The 19,499-nt window shown below is 37.3% G+C and overlaps 3 protein-coding genes across 7 annotated transcripts in view; 1 reads left to right on the top strand and 2 right to left on the bottom strand.

Moving 5' to 3' along the window:
• Positions 1–1,386: 1,386 nt before the first annotated feature.
• Positions 1,387–9,494, bottom strand: srsf11 (serine and arginine rich splicing factor 11). 5 transcript variants are annotated; one of them, XM_083558763.1, is made up of 12 exons: positions 9,060–9,494; positions 7,732–7,865; positions 5,561–5,670; positions 5,389–5,478; positions 5,237–5,286; positions 4,190–4,323; positions 3,762–3,843; positions 3,548–3,661; positions 3,399–3,470; positions 3,209–3,301; positions 2,754–2,913; positions 1,387–2,666 (listed from the first exon to the last, which is right to left on the bottom strand). In XM_083558763.1, the coding sequence occupies exons 1-12, from the start codon at positions 9,179–9,181 to the stop codon at positions 2,508–2,510; spliced, it is 1,320 nt and encodes a 439-aa protein (XP_083414889.1). In that variant the 5' UTR covers positions 9,182–9,494; the 3' UTR covers positions 1,387–2,507. The 5 variants fall into 5 exon arrangements, with proteins under 5 accessions (XP_083414889.1, XP_083414890.1, XP_083414892.1 ...); XM_083558764.1 differs by having other exon boundaries at positions 2,760–2,913; positions 9,060–9,477; XM_083558766.1 differs by having other exon boundaries at positions 7,732–8,014; positions 9,060–9,476.
• A 1,641-nt stretch (positions 9,495–11,135) lies between these two features.
• On the top strand, positions 11,136–17,454 carry sirt7 (sirtuin 7). The gene is made up of 10 exons (XM_083558774.1): positions 11,136–11,277; positions 12,749–12,886; positions 13,029–13,133; positions 13,219–13,289; positions 13,380–13,452; positions 14,232–14,330; positions 14,455–14,691; positions 14,769–14,849; positions 14,920–15,026; positions 15,957–17,454. The coding sequence occupies exons 1-10, from the start codon at positions 11,173–11,175 to the stop codon at positions 16,156–16,158; spliced, it is 1,218 nt and encodes a 405-aa protein (XP_083414900.1). The 5' UTR covers positions 11,136–11,172; the 3' UTR covers positions 16,159–17,454.
• A 1,359-nt stretch (positions 17,455–18,813) lies between these two features.
• Positions 18,814–19,499, bottom strand: part of rbbp9 (retinoblastoma binding protein 9) — a 3,020-nt gene continuing 2,334 nt past the window's right edge. The window contains exon 5 of the mRNA XM_083558808.1: positions 18,814–19,179. Coding sequence (XP_083414934.1) covers positions 18,956–19,179 — 224 coding nt within the window. The 3' untranslated portion in view covers positions 18,814–18,955. The remainder of the gene's footprint in view (positions 19,180–19,499) is intronic.

The raw sequence follows: 19,499 nt of genomic DNA, 5'->3' as shown, positions 1-19,499 counted from the left end.
TGACCCCAGGTACCTGACCTCATCCTTTGACCTGTCCATCACCACTGCAAACAGGAAAGGGCTCAGAGCCGATCGTTGATGCAGTCAAACCTCCACCTTAAACCAGTCTGTCTTTCCTACTGCACACTTCACTGCTGTCACACTGTCCATTAACATTCTCAAAGCCAATATTGCATCTGTAGTGTTCTTCCCCAGCATGAAACCATACTGTTGCTCACAGATGGTCACCTCTTCTCTCAGCCTGGCTTCCACTACTCTTTCCCATAACTTCATGGTGTGACTGATCAACTTTATTCCAGTGTACATTTCCCTTATTCTTAAAGATCGTTACCAGCACACTCCTTCTTCATTCCCCAGGCATCCTTTCATGATGTTAGTAGAGGTCGAACGACATGGGTTTTTCTTTGGCTGATGCCGATATTTAGAAAAATAAGCAGCCGGTGGTCAATATATACGATGGCGATCAAAAATGGATTTGCTGCCTGAGATTTAAATGTGATTCTCTCTGGTGCATTGTATTTCAATTCGCTTTCATTACTTTATCCTTTTTTTACTTTATCTTTATCCTGAATTCAACCTGACTGCAGATTTCAAAAGCACTGTGAATATGTATTCTAATTATCCAATTGCATCCAATTTACATGTTCTTTAGCATTTGGATTACATACAGTACTGTGTAAAGACTTTAGGCAGGTATAGAAAAAAATGCTGTAAAGTAAGAATGCTTTCAAAACTAGACGTGTCAATAGTTACATTTTTATTCACTTAACAAAAAGGAAAGTAAATGAACAAAAGAGAAATCTAAATCAAATCACATGGTTCACACAATTATATTCAGTGTGAACCATTTGCCTGCAAAACATCATCAGCCCTTTCTTTTGCACACTTTGTACACTTGCATAAAGTCAGGGATTTTGTAGGATCAGATCCAGGCAAATGATTAACCAATTATACCAAGCAGGTGCTTAATTTTATATGTAGGTTGAAACAGGAGGCTTAAAACTGGGTGAGGAACAGCCAAACTCTGCTACTAAGGCGAGGTTGTGGGAAACGTTTCCATAAGGGTTTCAACCCATCCAAGCGAACAAATCCTGACCAGTTCCTACCAGTTATTATTGTACCTGAAGAAGCTTAATGTGTCCCTGGTGGAATAAAGCATCTACTGTAGATGAACAATGATGGTAAAGTCATTATGAAACATGAGCAACCTGCTGTGTCCAGTCCATTTCTTTGTTAGTCAACAAGTTATACTTAATCCCTCAATCATTTGATATGAATTACTTAACTATTGAAAATGCAGAGTACCAGAATCAGTTTTATTACAGTAAATACCCAGTCTTTCTCTCACAATACCCCCCCCCCCCAAATTAAATAAACACAAATCAATCACAATACTTAAAGTTTTATTGTCAACTTTCACGACACTGCAAATAATAATTAGAATAAACCATTCTCTAAAGAAATCTACAGTCTGGGGGATATGAAGAATAAAAAAACCAACAGAACACAAAATGATATAAACGTCTGACCAGTAGGCTTGTGCGATATAACAATCGAATCAAATCTACAATCCCCGTATACACTCCTGTGTGCACCATCGGTAATATTAATACTCTCTCCCATACCCTTCTTAAACCTAAAATAGTAAAAATGTTTTCCCTCCCTGTAAATCATTTACGATTTTATTTTTTTATGTTAACTTGTGAGCAGAAAAAAACAAATCAAGATCAAGCCCACTGACCAGTAATATTCACAGTAAAATGAACAGTTGCCACTTTAAATTAAATCAGAAAAAATCTCAAAAAGCAAGATGTAGTGATTTTTCCACTTGTCCACAGCACCCCTGCAAAACACAAAAGTGTCACATGTACCACGGCGTTGTTTTTTTTTTTTTTTTTTTTATGATTAAGGTGTGAAACAGAAAGCGAATCAGTTTTGTTTAATGCAGATAACTAATCGGCACACAAATACTCCAATGATATCTTTTTACACTGGAAAAAAAAGGTTTCAAAAGATGGATGGCAGGCTATTAAAAGAATTAAAAGTACATTTTACAGAGGAGTACAGCAACATGGAAGGAGATGGAGAGTCACGTAAAAAGGAAAAATTCTAGTGTACATGATGAAAAACATCCTGAACAAGACCAGGTCTGCTGAGAATAACCTCAAAGTGAAAGTTGAGAACATTTATACAATGTTTCTTTTATTCCAAATGTAGCTGATCAGCCAGACGTCTAAAACATCCGGACCACTCACTCACTCACTCACTCACACACTCACACACAGAAACACATTGTTTGGCTTATTCCAGTACAAAATTAAGTGAGCAAATTGGGAACACCAAACACGTCTGGTCTAACTGACTAATTTTGCTGTAAGAGGAAGGAAAAAAAAAACCAAACCAATTAATATTTTGGCCAAACTATCACTTAATTTATATCCATAAATGATACATGAGCAAATTTCTTAAAGGTAGGTTAGAATCATGTGCTGCTGCTGTGCATGCCATCAGTCACTCATGTCCATGTCTTCATCACTCTGCTGGTCTGACTCTCCTCTCCCGGCGTCGTCGGCCTGCGGAGACGCAGCCATGTCCGGACTCCTTTCCCGCTCTTCCTCGTGTTCACTGTCATAGCCCTGCTCCTCTTCATCGTAATCCCGGATCACCTGCAGGAGAGATACAAATCAAAAGTTAAGCTTCTTCGTGTTTGGGCTTCTAAATCAGAGTTCAGAGAACTTTAACGTATTGAAGACCTTCACATCGCTCTTTTCACCGTCTGACTTCCGGTCTCGTTCCTTCTCTTTGTCTTTGCTTTTCTTGCTGGTGGAACGCTCTCGCTTGTCTCGGTTTTGGTCTTCTTTTCTTTCCCGGTCTTTTTCACGCTCCTTGTCCTTCTTCTTTTCTTTCTTATGCCTGAATAAACAAATAAATAATGTATAGATGCTCTGATAGTTTTGCAGATGTTCCCCAATATGTAACTATTCCAAAAAACCTTAATGGTTTTTACCTCTGCCACATTCTAGCCAATCAAAGAGATTTTGATACATTCTGCTGGCAATACTTTTTGTTTAATTTCTAAATGTTGTGGGCCGAAGAAATTATTCCTCTGTATATAACTGAAACTGCTTTTTCTACAGGAAAAATATCAGAGGATATTATATACTAAAAAGTATTAAACAGGCTTAGATGAACGTATTATACAACGTACCTCCTGGGAGAAGGAGATCTAGAGAGTCTCCTCTTCGGAGATCTGGACTTTTTGGGTGAGTGGGAGATGCTGCGGCTCCGCCTGTGGCGTTTGCTGATTAAAAAACAAGAAAAAATATTCAGCTATATATATTCAAGCCAAGTGAAAAATATAGTACGTGCCACACGCTGCAAGAATTTCTGAAAACTACCGGCTGCTGCTACGGGAGCGTCTGCCGCTGCTGTAGCTCTTCGGTGGAGTTTTTGAGCGCTTCCTCCGATCCCTACAATTTTGCATTTATTGTCAACTTTGTCATTTTCATCTTTCTTCCTGTTCTTATATTTCTCTTGCTCTCCTTACCTTGATCTGGAGTGCCTCCTCTTGTCTTTAGAGTGAGATCTCCTCCTGCGGGGGCTTTTAGACCTCCTCTTGCTCCTAGAGCGAGACCGTCGCCGTGACCGACTCTTGGAACGCCTGCAACAGAGCGAGCTTTTACAAAACAGCAACAAATCCCACCATGTCACAGCCACACTGCACCACTTTCACTTAACAACGGGAGAAAATGCTCTTGCACCTGTACTTGGAGCGAGACCTCGACCTCTTCTTTCGTGACCTTGACCTCGACCTTGAATGCTTCCTTTTGTCATCCTTCTTATCTGAGAAACAGATTACAACAGAAAGCAATTTAAATTTTAGCAATATCAAAAATATTTTTATTACAAAAAAAACCTTTTCATATTCATAGCTCTGTAAATGTTATGATCTTAAATATAGATCTATTATCATTTATTTATAATTTACATTTGTTCAGAGTGTTAGTAAGGCTTTTTTTTGGGGGCAAAAGCAAGGGTTAGAAAATGTCTCAGTAAACTTGCACTAGGGATATAAAAGTGCATGGTTTCTGATACATTATTAAACAATGCAATTCATTTGAACAGCTCTAAAATATTTTTACTCCTTTGCTGATTATATTGAAATATAATGATGTACTAGTATACTCACTTCCTGGCTCAATGGCAGCAGAGATCAGAGATTGTGCCTCTCTCACTCTTTTCATGGCCTCCTCAATCTCCTTGTTTGACGCATCTGCCTTTATTCCAGCGTTTAGGTTTAATCCGGCAGCCAGGGGATTTAACCTGTAATTTAAAAAAACAACAACACTAAGTTAGAGTCCTTTAATCAAGTGTTTATCAAAAACATTTCATAAATACGTCCTTTCTACTCCAAATGTATTCGATCACTTATTAAAACGGACATGAGGCACATTGTAGAGCTAAAAACAGCTCCATCTTGAGGCCAAATCACTTTATTCCTCAGCTTGATTTTGGTCTGTTACAGGCAGGTGAAAAATTCAGTTTGCTACAAAAGAAAAAGTTACTTTCTATAGAATTATTGTAGGATTATCTTCGAAATTCTAATCCAATCTGGTCATATCATTGTTTTCATCTGTCTGCAGAAATTATTCAGAATTATACCTTCAAAATGATCAAAATAAATAACCTATGTATATACCATATCTATGATTAAAGATTTATGTCCTGTAGTTAAAGAATCATTTAAAGCGACATTTAAAAGGGGGCTTCATGTCAGTCATGTGACCTACTAATTAACATATACTTACACTAAAAACACACAAAACTCATGGCAACCCTTCTGTAATAAAATGACTCGTATGTAGTCGTGTGCATGTAGTATATAGAAATTTAAGCATGCTGACTGTGTGCACGTTCTGAAGATCCAATCTCTATCATTTATCGCTTATGTTGTGTGAGTCAGTTATAATCACTAAAGGAGGACTAGGAATTCCTACAGGCAATAGTTTACACAATATTAAACTGAAAGGTACATTGTGGGGGGAAAAAAAGGATAATAAAAGCTAACTTCAGATATGTCTTCCATTCTTAATACATTTGGGGTAATTAGCAATGAGGAATTTCTTTTTTTTTTTTTTTTTTTTTAGCAATTTTCTGTTTTATTTTTTTTCCTCAATGGTTCCTTTAACAATCTAGCTATTTACAATTTAGACAATCTAGCTCCTCACAGACTTACTTAGGATCCATTGACGCCATTAGCTTCATGATCTGCTCAGCCGACAAAGACTAGAAGAAGAAAAAAAGAGAGATGTTTTGAGTTTGGTGCAATGAATAAATAACATTTACATGCTGTTATATTTAAGAGCTTTCCAAAGAGCTTCTTCTGACCTGAGGGTTCATATTGGGTCCAGGAATACCTAAAGCTGCCATAGCATCCATGCCAGGTCCACCCAGAGAGCCAAGAGGAACACCACCAATCTGTAAGCCACAGGAGATACCGGGATGAATATAAATTTTAACAGTGTGTCAGAAGCAGAGACAGAGAATGAGCAATGCTTACAGATGGTACTGGAGTGGGTGTGGGGAGAAGCCCGCCGCCTGGCAACATTCCTGCGACGGCGTTGGCTGGAGCCATCAGCGACAGAGCTTTGGACTCATCAGGGATCACTCCTGCAGGCCAGAGACAGAAAACAACGGCTCTGTTAAATCCATCACGTAAAAAAACTAACTCAGAAGCCTTAAAATACAAATCTAAATTTGTCCAAGTCTACATTTGCACTTACTCGATGTTCAGAGGACCTTTTACAAAATTGCATGGTACTATAAAAAAAAAAGAAGTCACTAGACACACTGCCAAGATTTTATCACCTGTACTTTTTCTAAGTCATGAACCAAATGTAAGCAAGCACACAGCCGGCTGTCCAGGGGAGCTGCTTTCAATTTTCATTAGCTGTTTTTTTGAACAAGCGACTCACGTCGACCGCTTCGCTATAAAGCACACAAACACATCAAAATAGACAAAACAGAGTTTATGATTCGGGATCAACATCAAAGGACAGTTTCATTACTAATGGACTGACTTACCCTACAATGAGGAAAAAATTTAAACCCACAGATGACTTTTTTTTCCAGAAGGCTTTTGCTGGTGGCTATTTTATAGCTATCTAAAACGATCTTAAGTATAGATGTGAGTGTGTGAGAACAATGAGAAACAACAGCAAAATAAGTGTATAAGTGTGACCTGCCAGCTAAAGCCTTTTTATAATAGACTTTTTACACTGTTTAATATTGGATGTTGTGCGAGAATCAAATAGCGTGAATCTGTAGTCAACATTATACTGAGAGACAGACAGACAGAGCAATAGAGCGAGAGAAATAAGGAGAAAGTGACAGAGAAATAGGACAGGCTGCAGAGGATAAAATTGTTGGATGGCATTTTCGGCTGGGTCGGGTTTATAGCACTGGTAGAATCAGGGACAAACAACTGGAAAACACAACAACAGAAACAAAACAGAAAACCACCATTAATATGGGTCTCAGGCTTTTTGGGATTTTTGTGGAAAGGATAAAAAAGAACAGTGTAGACCAAAAGACAGCAATCTTTGTCTTGTAGAGCCAAAAAAACAAGTAGAGACAAAAAAAAAATTTGTGTCAGCCTGGGAAACCTATTCAACAAAAATAATTCTAGTTTCTACAAATAAATTATAATTGTGTTTCTACCAAAAAAAAATAAAAAATCAATTTTGACATTTGCAAATATATTTTATGAAAAAGGCCTTGGAAATAGTTTTATTTACGCTATTATATAAGCTTGCATCGGCACCTTCTTGCAAAGATCCAATCGGGTTTGACAGTCAGTCTGCACCTTCACTAGCCAGCAGAGCCTTTATCACACCATGCTTTTATTTGTAGTCAGACGCTGTGATTAATTGCTGTGACTGACTTTTACCTTAGGTAATGATCCTCTCTGCTGCTAGGTTCATAGATAAAGCTGATGCTATAACAGCAGAGAAGAAAGCAGCTGCATCTATCATCCCACCTCTCATTCATTCAGAACAGTACAATTTTTAAATAGTGTTAGTGAAATAATTATATATTTTATATAATAATATGATATATTATATAATATAATATATAATAATGTATATATATTCTAAATAGTATTTAATGAAATAATGCTTCTCTATAACTAAATTAAGTTATAAATATAGAGGGAGGCATCGGTTACATTCAGCGGAATTGAAATGATATGTCTAAATGAGATTTTATTGAAATATGAGCAAAATAGAAACATTTAATACTAATATATATATATACACACACAAAAAAAATATATCACAAATTCTGATGGCTGTTCTGAAGATTTTAGTAGGTCTAGACTAAGAGGCTACCTGCTGTTAGAGTGACTTTTCGGTATTTTGTGGATCCATATTTGCTAAAATAGGCTTTAAATCCAACAATCCTGGACCCTGTGTCCCATAAAAAAGTTCTAACAAATAGTTTGGGAAAACCCATTTTACATTAAACCCATTACTTTGATGAAATTCCAAAGAAATGTTAACCTTTCTGGAAACCAAAAAAAAAGGCATGTGCATTTACGATTATAAACCAACTGAAAAAATATATAGAATGAACACTGTAATTTATAGTGTTTCTATATAGAAAAAACCATGACCACATGGCATATCTACCATATATATAAAAAATTATTTTGTGAGGATAGACACAAACCTTCTGCAAATGGGACGACGATCAGGGCTCTGTCCACGAAGACCGTGTTCGTCAGATGCTGCGAAACGCCAACTGATTCAGATTCGAGGAACTTTACAAAACAGACACGGGAAGTCACAGGCAAGGGAGAATCACTGGAAGAAAATATAAAGGCTTTTGCAAAGCGTACGTATGACGTTTAGACACACCTGCTCCCATCAAGCCATCTTAAATCTTGTACTTTCTGTATAGTTTATATCCCAAATAACTCACAGATGCTCCACGTCTACACATCCTACCTGAACTGCAGTGCAGCCGGATGTTTTTGTACAGGTGGAAACGACAAAAAAAAAAAAAGAATACAAGTTAGCTAAATTATTTATTTTTTAAATAAATAATGAAATTAATCATAAGGGCTGGAGCACTTCTACTAGTTTAAATTTGCCTTAAGATTCAAGATTAAAGCTGGCATCTTTTATATTTTGTATTAAGCTTTAAAGCAGGAAACATGGGACTGGCAAGATTGAACTACATTTAAGGAAAATTACCAGAACGAAAATAAATGTATGTAAATGCGTGAACAAAGAAGTAAAAAAGTAAATAAGCAAATGAATGAACCAGTAAATACTTATGTTAAGAACTGACTAAATATGTAAATAAGCAAAATAACAAGTCAAGTGAATCAGACAAAGTAATAAATAAGTAAATAATTGATTGACCAACTATATATGTAAATAAGCAAGTACAAAGAAAGTTCATGTGTGAATAAATTTGTAAAGCACTGGCCAAAAAATGTGAGTAAATAACAAACAAACAAGCATATATGAATGAATCCGTTAGTAGATAATTGTCTAAATATGTAAAGAAGTAATTAAATAAATAAACAAGTTAATAATAAATTAAGCAAATAAGTATGCATGTAAAAAAAAGAAAGAAAGAAGTTAGATATGTACCTATATAACTATTGTTTTACATCTGTATTATATTTAGATTTGGAAGTTTTAATGTATGTCTTTTTTAATCTGAAATTATAACTATTTACTAATAATATCCTTTTTATTGGTAATTATTTTGTGTTTTGGGTTAGTTAGACCTCATGTTCAGCTAAAAGTATGACTCGTGCAGCAGTAATACGCTATAACTGGACCTAGCTGGGCTAAAACTAACTCTGGCTGAATTCGAAATGACTCGTTGCTCCCTACTGAGTGTACTACATGGCGGGTTAGAATGAACAGCTCCTGCTGCTGGCCCTATTGCACTCGCTTTTCATTCAGCGTCCGTTTGGCATTCGGCCATTAGAGCGCCATGTTTAGCCGCAGAAGGCGGCTGGCTGTGGGTTTTGTACTCACTCTGGTGGGAACAGTTTGAGCTCGTCGATGTTTCCCAGGAAGCCAAACAAAGTCCTCATCTGCTCCGAGTTCGCGCTCGGAGACACGTTAGTCACCTGGACCACTTTAGTGCCGGAGCTCATTATTGGTACTACTTACCGCTGTTAGCCGTGCAGCTAATGCTAGCTACCTAGCTATAGAGCTAACTAGCGAACGAGCCTTTGGGAATTTTCAAACCGCTCGCGCTTCCAGCGGTCGGCTCGTGCGCGCGCGAATGGTGCTCGCGCACGGTAAAGTCCGATAAATACAGATCAAAATACTTGATTCTAATTTCTTCCAATTTCTTGATTATTTTCTTCTGCACACTGACGCCTTGTCGCTCTACAAATGTTCCTGTTTTCACCACGACCTCGTCACAGCAACACTGACAGTGTGATCAATACATTTCAACATAAAAGTCCTATGTGTGGGAAGTCCCTCAGTACAGCCAGTGTTTTCACTGCTTTTATTTATTAGTTTCTGCTCGAAACGCGTTTTTCAAAGAAAATACTGCTCTTGTAGATAAATAAATAACATCTGGGTACTAAAAAATGTTGCATCATCCAACGATACAACAATTGATTATTTTCCTATAACAGCTTGTCTTGAAGGCCTTTATTACCTTTTTACATTTACATTTAACAACTGACATTTTCCCGAAGCAGAGGTTAAGGATTATAAAAGATACATCTATATTAGTGTCTATATGTTAAACTATTATAAGTTTATCTCTTACATTTAAATTTACCGTTTACTTGATACTGTACTGATTTTTCCTTAATACACCAGTACAATTGTGTATTAACGAATGATACCTCATATATACATCTTTCGTATCCAATTATAGTTACATAGAAAAGTTATGAAACGTCCAAGAAACGTTGTTGTTAAGTGTTTTATCGTGTCTGTAAATGTGTGGCAGAAAAGCCACCTGGAACGAAGTTCTGACACTGGAGACTCCTTACATACATGTGAAATAAACCTCTTCCAGATTTTTTTACTGAGTACAAAGCCAACACGTTGTCTTACTCGTTGTCTTACATGTTGTCTTACTCTGTTTATTATCAACCTTAGGTTACATGCTTGTATGTCATATATCTCCCTGTGTATGAGTCGTTCCTATAGAAATAAGAATATATTAGGACAAGCACGTTAATCTGAACCCAGCAACAAAAATGTTAAAACCCAAAATCTTATAGATATGAAGGTTTTCATTCCCTTTTTTATAAAAGCAACGTGTTATAACAGTCGAAAATCTGAAAACAGGTAGAAACCTGTGTTATGTATGTTGTAAACATTAAATGTTGTACTATAAACAATTAAAGGTCGTTCTGACTGTAACTGGAATTATAGGTGTACATATTAATGTGCTTGTTTAAATTTGTTATTGTTTCTATAGTAACACACAGACTGGTTTTACTAGGAGATATTTATTTAACATTTATAAAAGGAGTTTTATTTTTGGGAGAAGTGGAAAGTGTGAGAGTGAGGTAAAGGGAATGACTTTATCATGGGCTGCACTTTTATATCATTTGTAAGACACCAGGAGTCAGCTTGCCTGTTGGATGTTCCACAACATTCATGAATTGTTCAAATACTCAATAATAAAATATATACTTATTGGGAAATCACTGTGGTCTGTAGTGTGTTCTTTCAAGAAACATGTAGATGGATTTGGACTGTAATTAATATAACCAGTTTTCTACAATGGCTTATTAATACAACTGCCATGAACATTTTCACATCCATCAGTGAACAGTTTGTAACCCTAACAATGACTGAACTATAATGAATGGATATTTGGTGTCACCCAGAGGTGGCAAGTTTTTTCCTTGTCACTGTTGCCACTTGCTGCTCAATAGGGATTAATTTATAGGCTGCTTTGGGACAGTGTCCATTGCATTATTGAATTAAATATTGTATTGAATTAGTTCTTAATCAGAATTTAGGAATTAAACAGCATTCTGTTGCGGTCATTTCATTTAGAAATGTATTGCACTGATACTGCACTTGGTACTGAATTCAAGCGTCCGTTGTATGACTTTTATTTTGAAATGTAAAGTCTTTTTCGGTTTGTGTCGGAGACGCATTCAATATGGCGTCACAAACACAGCCAAACGGACTCTCCAGAGCGGAGAGAAAAGCTCACGAAAAGGCGAAACTAGTTCAGAAAGAGGCTCAGAGAAATAACTTTAAATTGGTGAGTAGATAAGAGTTCATATTGATTAATTGATTCATTAATGTATGTGTTTAATTCTGTTTGAATCAGCGCTTCTGAGACAATAGTTACCCGGTAAACAAACACCGAGTTACTGCTACCTTAGAAATATATTCCTACATAAAATCCATATTATCTTGACTGTATTCGAAAGTTCTGGTTGCAGTGTGTACGCCTTTTGTAAAAAACCGACTAGTTTATTAGACTATTTAAGAGAGATTTAATCGTGAAATGTGCACAGCTGCACCCATTACAACATTGGCATGTTTCTCTTCCATTTGAGGCTTTTCCTTTCCTTTTGTTTGTGCACTACATGTCCAACAATATGTGGACAATTGATCATCAGATCCACATGTCTCTCCTCCTGAACTATTTTGAAGCACAGAATTGTACAAAAAATTGTACTTCAATGGAACTAAAAAAACTCAAAACCTGCACAAAACGAGCTCCAGGCAGACATGGTGTGTTAAGGTTAGAGTGAAAGACCTCCAGACCCCTGTCCTGCACAGAGCCCAGACCTCAACCCCACTATACATGTTTGGGATGAACTGAAACACCAGCACCACAGATCTCCTCAACCTACCTACTGCCTAATCTCACTAATGCTCTTGTAGCTGAATCAGCACAAACCCCACAGCCACACTCTACACTCTAGTGAAAAACCTTCAGCAAAAAGATGTTAAGTATGGAGTGGAATGTCTAACAAAACATATGGGTGTCATGGTCAGCTATCCCTATACTTACATTTTTAGTCAGATGTTTCAGTTTATCTTAACACAAGCAGACCTTTAATGTCAATATTTATGTTTCAGTTATCTTAAATTATAATGTATTCCTTATGTTCAAGCTCTTTTATTTTATTAGATTAGGGTTCACTTATAAATGTTTGTAAGACTAAGAAGTAGATTAATCTATCTGGTTACTATCCTCTTTCAACGGGTTTCTCTTTCTCTCTCTTTCTCTCTCTCTCTCTCTCACTCTCACACACACACACACACACACACACACACACACACACACACACACACGCTTCTAGACCAAACGGTAATGTTTTAATAACAGTATATGTTCGACTGACCTACAGTTAAACAAATAAAAAACTGTACTGTGGTCAACCTAAACAGGTTCAAGCTCATATTTGGAGATTTATGTTCTTTATTACTTGTTTCAACTCTAAATATTGTGTTTACTGCATCGTCTTGATTACATTCTTATAGTACAGCATGGTGACCCTTACATTAACATTCATGGCATTTGGCTGATGCCTTTATCCAGAGCGACTTAGAACTGATCAGGGGAGGGTTAAGGGCCTTTTCAAGCAGTGGCAGCATGGTTGTGGTGGGATTTGAACCTGTGACCTTCCAATCCAAAGTTCAATGCCTTAACCACTGAGCTCCCATCTCCTTTTTATTATACTGAGAGAAAACCTTATTTTTGCACTTATACTTCTCAGGTGGGCAGGATATTAAAGAAAGCCGAATGCGAGCGAACAGAAGAAGAACACGCTTTACTTAAAGGGCATGAAGATACTGTGCAAGAGCTGAGCAAACGTCAGGCTCGGAGAAACATCCTGAAACGGAAACAGGAAGAGGTGAGTCGGATAGATTTTTATTATTGATGTGTGTTTCAGTAGCTTCAGAATCTTGATCTTCTTGTATAATATCCCTAATCATTATTTTAAACTAATGATAAGGTTTTGAGGCCTGGTGTTGTTTTTGTTTTGCTGCTTTCAGCTCTTTGATGATGATGAGGATCTAAGAACCAAGGTGAAGCAGCTGGCGGAAGCAATGCGTCAGGCTCGCCATGTTGTCATTTACACAGGAGCCGGGATCAGCACGGTACCAGTGTCTTTAGAGCCTGTAATTCTGACTTCCTGAATTGCACGTTGATGAAGGTTTATAACATTATTTTAATGTTTGCCAGGCTGCTTCCATCCCCGATTACCGAGGGCCTAACGGAGTGTGGACACAATTACAGAAAGGGCGTGCTATCAGGTGAATGAGCGCGACACTGAAATTCTGGCTTGATGTACTTTGTTATGCAGGACGGAAAAATCATGCTGTAATCCGCTCTTTGTCTACCAGGTACACGGACCTTAGTGAAGCAGAACCAACTCTGACTCACATGTGTATCCAGATGTTACACAAGGTTAAAATGGTGAGTGCTTAGCAATCTGATATTGTTACACTTTTCTGGCCATAAGCCTCAGAAATGTGGAAAGTTGTTGCAGTCTGATTCAGACTTTTATGTGTATGTGCTTTTATATCATGTTTTTAGCGCCGCATATAAGCATATCCAAGCTGGCACTTTTCTGGTCACAAGCTTCAGAATCCTGAATTCTGAACATGTGTGTTTTCTCCAAACAAGATATGGAGTTATGTGAAACACACAGCAAAAACTGGTGCACACTTACCAAACTTATCATTAGGAACACCAGTATAATTACTCATTCATTCGAAAATGATAATCAGCATGGGACAGCATTTCAAAAAGGAATTTTCTAGCATCTTGTAAAAACCAAAAACGGCCAACTTGATGCTGGTGTTAAATTTTTTTCTACATCTGCTCATTTGATGCCATTTTTATCCAAACAACATACAACTGAACTGAGAATTTGAAGGTTTGGGGTTTAAGGATCAGCAGCTCGGTAGTGCTGGGATTTCAATGTGTGTGAGAAAGTGACCTGTATTTTACATTGTTTATCATTTCATAAGCCCAATATAAGTTCATCCATTCATTAAATACCAGTAAGCACTGGTCTGGGTTGTGGTGTATTAGGAACCTTCCTGGGAAAAGTTAGTGTGAAGTGGGAATACAATCTGATTAAAACACCAGTTCACAAACAAATTCTTACCTTGGGGCATGTACTTCTATTTGTGTGTGTGTGTGTGTGTGTGTGTGTGTGTGTGTGTGTGTGTGTGTGTGATCACGCACAGGTTCAACATGTGGTCTCTCAGAACTGTGACGGTCTTCACTTGCGCTCTGGGCTTCCCAGACACGCCCTGTCTGAGCTGCATGGGAACATGTTCATCGAGGTAAGACTCTGCTCAACACAATCCCGTATGCTGTCTGCAAATACGATGTGGAACGCATGGTTATGGGTCAGTAATATACATCATTTTCCATATAACCTGCCGTATCCATCGTCACGTCATGCAGGTGTGTGTGTCGTGTTCTCCGGTTCGCGAGGTGATTCGTCTGTTCGATGTGACGGAGCGCACGGCGCTGCACAGACACGCTACAGGTCGGCGGTGCGCTCACTGCAGAGGGGAGCTGAGGGACACCATAGTGCACTTCGGTGAGAGAGGCACCCTGGAGCAGCCATTAAACTGGAAGGGAGCGGCAAAGGCCGCAGAACAGGCAGATCTCATCCTTTGTCTCGGCTCCAGTTTGAAGGTCAGCTAACAAACGACATGCTGGATTTGCAGACATTTTCTCATGGGCTTCTTTAATACCTGCGTTTGCGTAAGCAGGTCCTGAAGAAGTACGCTTGCTTGTGGTGCATGAATAAAACAGCTGCTAAGAGAGCAAACCTATACATCGTCAATCTTCAGGTAAATTCGTCACACCTCTGTTTTGTTTACTGCTGCAAATGCATATTCAATAACAGTATTTTGTTTGTAGTGGACACCAAAAGATGACCTGGCCACTCTGAAAATACATGGGAAGTGCGATGATGTGATGCGGCTCCTAATGAAAGAGTTGGGAGTTGAAATTCCAACCTACAACAGGTCAGTCGCCTTTTTTTTTGGTTTAACAAGTGGTTTTATTTTTAATTTTTTTTTACGAAATTGGATCATTTTTATTCATATATGTTCTATTTTTTGGTGTGAAAATGCCTGATAAGGAAAGATTAAAAACACTAAGTCATATTGGTGCAGTTCCAGTTAATTGTTTAGTGCCAAAACCTCTGGTACTTTGTACAGTGGAACAAACTGAGTATGGTATTAGTAGAACAAAATGAATACACAAACTGGGGAGTTGATTATTTTTTATAGCAGCATATACTGTGTTTTGTTCCTTTTATAGCATAGCAATGTGCATTCACACACCTCCCGGGTTTGTCAGAATCGAGCGTTCAGACAGTCCAGGGGTCACCAACCTTTTTGAAACTGAGAGCTACTTCTTTGGTAACGATTAATGTAAAGGGCTACCAGTTTGATACACACTTCTGAAATAACAAATTTGCTTAATTTACCTTTAATTATATGTTGTTATTAATAATTAATTATATTCTATATCTAGTTTTCTATATTTTAATGTAATTTTTTAATTCACACCAATGCAAGTGTGATTTAAAAAAAGAATAGCAACAAAATAAATTAGATGCAGCTCACTGGTAAGTGGCGCTATGGTGAGCTATTTTTTAGAAAAGGCCCACAGGCGACTCATGTGGTCCTGTGGGCACCATATTGGTGACCCCTGAGACAGGCCATGATATCGGTCATCACTTGCCCTATAGCAGCTATCAACTGTTGCTAAAAACCTTTTTAAATACCACATGAATATACATCTGTGAATTTTGCCTAGCAATTAAAACTACTATACAAATTTCCAATTACTTTGACAAATTTCATCACTGCCCTCTGACCTATCAGACATCAGCATTTAGTAGCACCACGGTATCATTTCATTACTGATGTTTCTTTTCACTGTCACAGATTTGAGGATCCCATCTTCAGCTCAGCCACATCACTCAGACCGGATGAAGAGGACAGTCACAGCCGTAAAACTTTAGTGCCCCCTGCTGCCATGGAGGTCTCTAATTCCGATTCAATGGTTCAAGCTGATGAGGCAGGAGTACAGGGTGGGTGGTTTGGACGGGGTTACTCTAAAGCAAGGAAGAAAAGAAAAACTACATAGTGACATGTAGTTTTGTGTGATGGGACACATTGTTTTTGCTTTAAAGAAACATTCCACCTATGATACATTCCAGCGATCTTAAGATTATGAGACAATTAGGTCACCTGGATAGAAATTCCTTACTAAGCAGTATAGATTTGCTCACCAGGAAAATGGTGGGGGTTTTCATTACACATTTTATTCACCTCATTTCATGCATACTTACTGGCTCGTGTTTGCATGCAAGTGTGCATTCAGGAAATTAATCACTTATTCAGCCAAAACCACAGTATAAAATGACACAATTACCGATGTAATGCGATGTGGAATGCTTTTAAAAATATTAATTGTTAGGTCTGTGCCAGTTTGTCAGTATTCGCCAGTATATGCACCTTACTTTCTCAGGTATTAAGCAAAACTTGATGTGATTTAATAGATGATTTCTACATAGTCAGTTTATGAAGAATGTAGAGCAGTGGTCACTTGTAAGGGAGCTTTCACACTTTGTGGCAACCACCTTAAATTGCTATAAGGTGGACCAATCCGATCTAAAACTGGATGAGGCAAGTAAGGAAGAACAGCAGTTAGAGAGTTACAGGGTGTCCAAAAGTCTCCAGACATAGAGGAAATTATAGCTTTTCAGTAAAACGTCTTCCTCTGTAAAGAACACGAAGTGTTGCAGAACTATCTGAAACTCACTGAAAAAAATGTTTGGTGCTTGGCAAATGTAGCTCCCGTGTACAGAGACTTTTGAGACACCCTGTTGTGCCAGTATTTCAAAATCACAATCTATCTAAAAGGAACAAGCAGGGTTTTGTTAGATGGGTATTTTTGACGTGACCTCTCACTTCAACTCATGCCGCATACAGTTCATACAAGCAGCTGAAATTCCAATGCTACAGCAGACAAACAACCTCCCCGACACCAATCCAGTCTACCGATCACTTTTTTATTACCAAGCCTTATTTTGTGTTACTGGTAGATACAGAACAAGGCATACCAGCCAGTTAGTGTTGTAAACTAGCTGGTAAAGGAAAGATTTGTTATAGTCACACAGTGGGAGTACAAACAGCTACTTCTTTTACAATAGAGAAAAAAAACTCCTTTGCACCCTTGCAGCTGTCAGTGAGTTCAACTCTCAACACTGTTTATGGCAGCAGATGAACATTAATAGAAGTGATTACATTTCATAACATTAATTGAAATAAAAATTGTACCTTGGGGCATAAATGACTATATTGTAAATGCCTTTTACAGTCTTATGCAGTATTCCTTATGATGTGCAGCTTAATAACTAACAAGATATATATATATATATATATATATATATATATATATATATATATATATATATATATATATATATATATACACACACACGTACTTTTTTTTTTTTTACTTTATGTTGCAGCCTGATAAAATTGTTTAAAACATTTTTTTTTTCTCAGTAATTAAAATATTTAGTAATGTAAGAAAAATAAAAAACTATCACATGAAAATAAATATTCAGACCCTTTGCAACGAAACTTGAAAGATAGTTTAGGTGCTTCCCATTTTGCTTGATAGTTGCTGAGATATTTCTACACCTTGATTCGAGTCCACCTGTGGTAAATTAAATGGGTTGGACATGATTTGAAAAGGCACACACCTCTCTATAGAAGGCCACACAGCTGACAATGCATATCAGAGCAAAAAATAAGCCACTGCTTGCAGAGATAGGATGGTTGCCATGCACAGATCAAGGCTATAAAAAAATTCTGCTGCAGTGAAAAAAAGAGCGAATATTTGCATTATTTTCAAATGGAAGAAGTGTGTCACAACCAGGATGCTGACAGTGCTTGAGATTTGCCATGAAAAAAAGCAGACAATCCCCCAATCCAGGTGTGCAAAGCTGTGTGTCAAGACTCGATCGAGGCTGTAATTGCTGCCAAAGATGCATCCAGAAGTACTGCATAAAGGGTCTCTGAATACCTATGTACATGTGATATTTCAGTTCTTTTTAATAAATGTACAGACAATTCTAGAATTCTGTTTTCACTGTCATTATAGGGTACTGAGTGTAGATTATTGAGAAAAAAAAAATTATTTGAATGAATGTAGTATCAGGCTGCAACTTAAAACCTAAAATGAGTGTTGGAATACTTTCTGAATGCACTGGAGGTGTATGTACATATGTTTAGATAATGAATGGTGTAAAGGGACTTCGTGGACATCTCCAATTTAGCAGTGACTCCATCTCTGCTCAAAACACTGTTTACACAATCTCAGTTAACAGCAGTCTTAAATTACTGTGGAAATGTACTGATTCTCAGAGACACTAGAATCATGTATAGATACATATGAATCATGTTATTACATTTGCCAACTATATTGGTATGAATTAAACTTTGTATTTATCCCCACAAGAGGCAATGTTTTTTGTATTTTGGTGTAGGATTTAAATTTGTACAGCCAGAACCACTATGGTGTTTATTATACCTGTAACTTTAAACTTTCTTTGTGCTGTAAAAAAAAATAAAAAAATAAAAAAATAAAGGTCTATTTGACCAGTGAGTATCTCTTCAGTTTTTGTAATGTACTTCAACTGAATCTACTGCAAATAGAACATTTTACCTCAAACTGAAACGGTCTGTTCAGAGAATCTTGCAAAAACATTTTTACTGACAGTAAATAAGGCACCAGAATATACATGCCTCTTTATTCTACCTTTACAATTGTGAAGTTATTGATCTTTAAGTACATAAACAGTTTCAGGACAATCGTTACAGCAATTTCACTTGTGAGAAAAATAAAATACAAGTTTGATCCTTCTAATAATTTATCCAGTTTTGATCAGTTTCTGTACAGCATTAATGAGCTCTGGGAAATGTGTGTTTTGAAAGTGTCCATGATCTGTAAATTTGTGAAGTTCTGACTTCAGTTTATCTGCTACTTCCTGCTGCTCCTCCCATGGTAGGAAAGGGTCATCTGTGGAGCCGAACTGGACGATATGGTTCACGTTAGCTCTGATCTTCTCCCACTCCCATGGACGACTGAAATACCCTGAGGGAGACAAATAAAGGGACAAATAACCAAACAAAATGTTACGTGTGAAACACTTTGGGTGCTGTTGTAATGAGACAGAGTTACTTTTGCTTACGCAGAGTTGATTCGATTAAACAAGGATTGTAATTTTTTTTTTAAAGAATGACATGCCTATGACGTTTATAATATACGGTAAAAAGCACTAGACTCAACAAATGTTAAATGAATCTACAGAACTTTAAGAAAACATCACCATATCGATAATAATGTGTTTTTAAAAATTGGGTAATCTACTTATGTGAAAAGTCCAAGCTACAAGTTGCTGAGAATGAGATCTA

The sequence above is a fragment of the Silurus aristotelis genome (genome assembly GCF_946808225.1).
Source record: "Silurus aristotelis genome assembly, chromosome: 13".
NCBI lineage: Eukaryota > Metazoa > Chordata > Actinopteri > Siluriformes > Siluridae > Silurus > Silurus aristotelis.
Note: the sequence above shows the minus strand (reverse complement) of the source record. Positions and strands in the feature narration are given on the sequence as shown.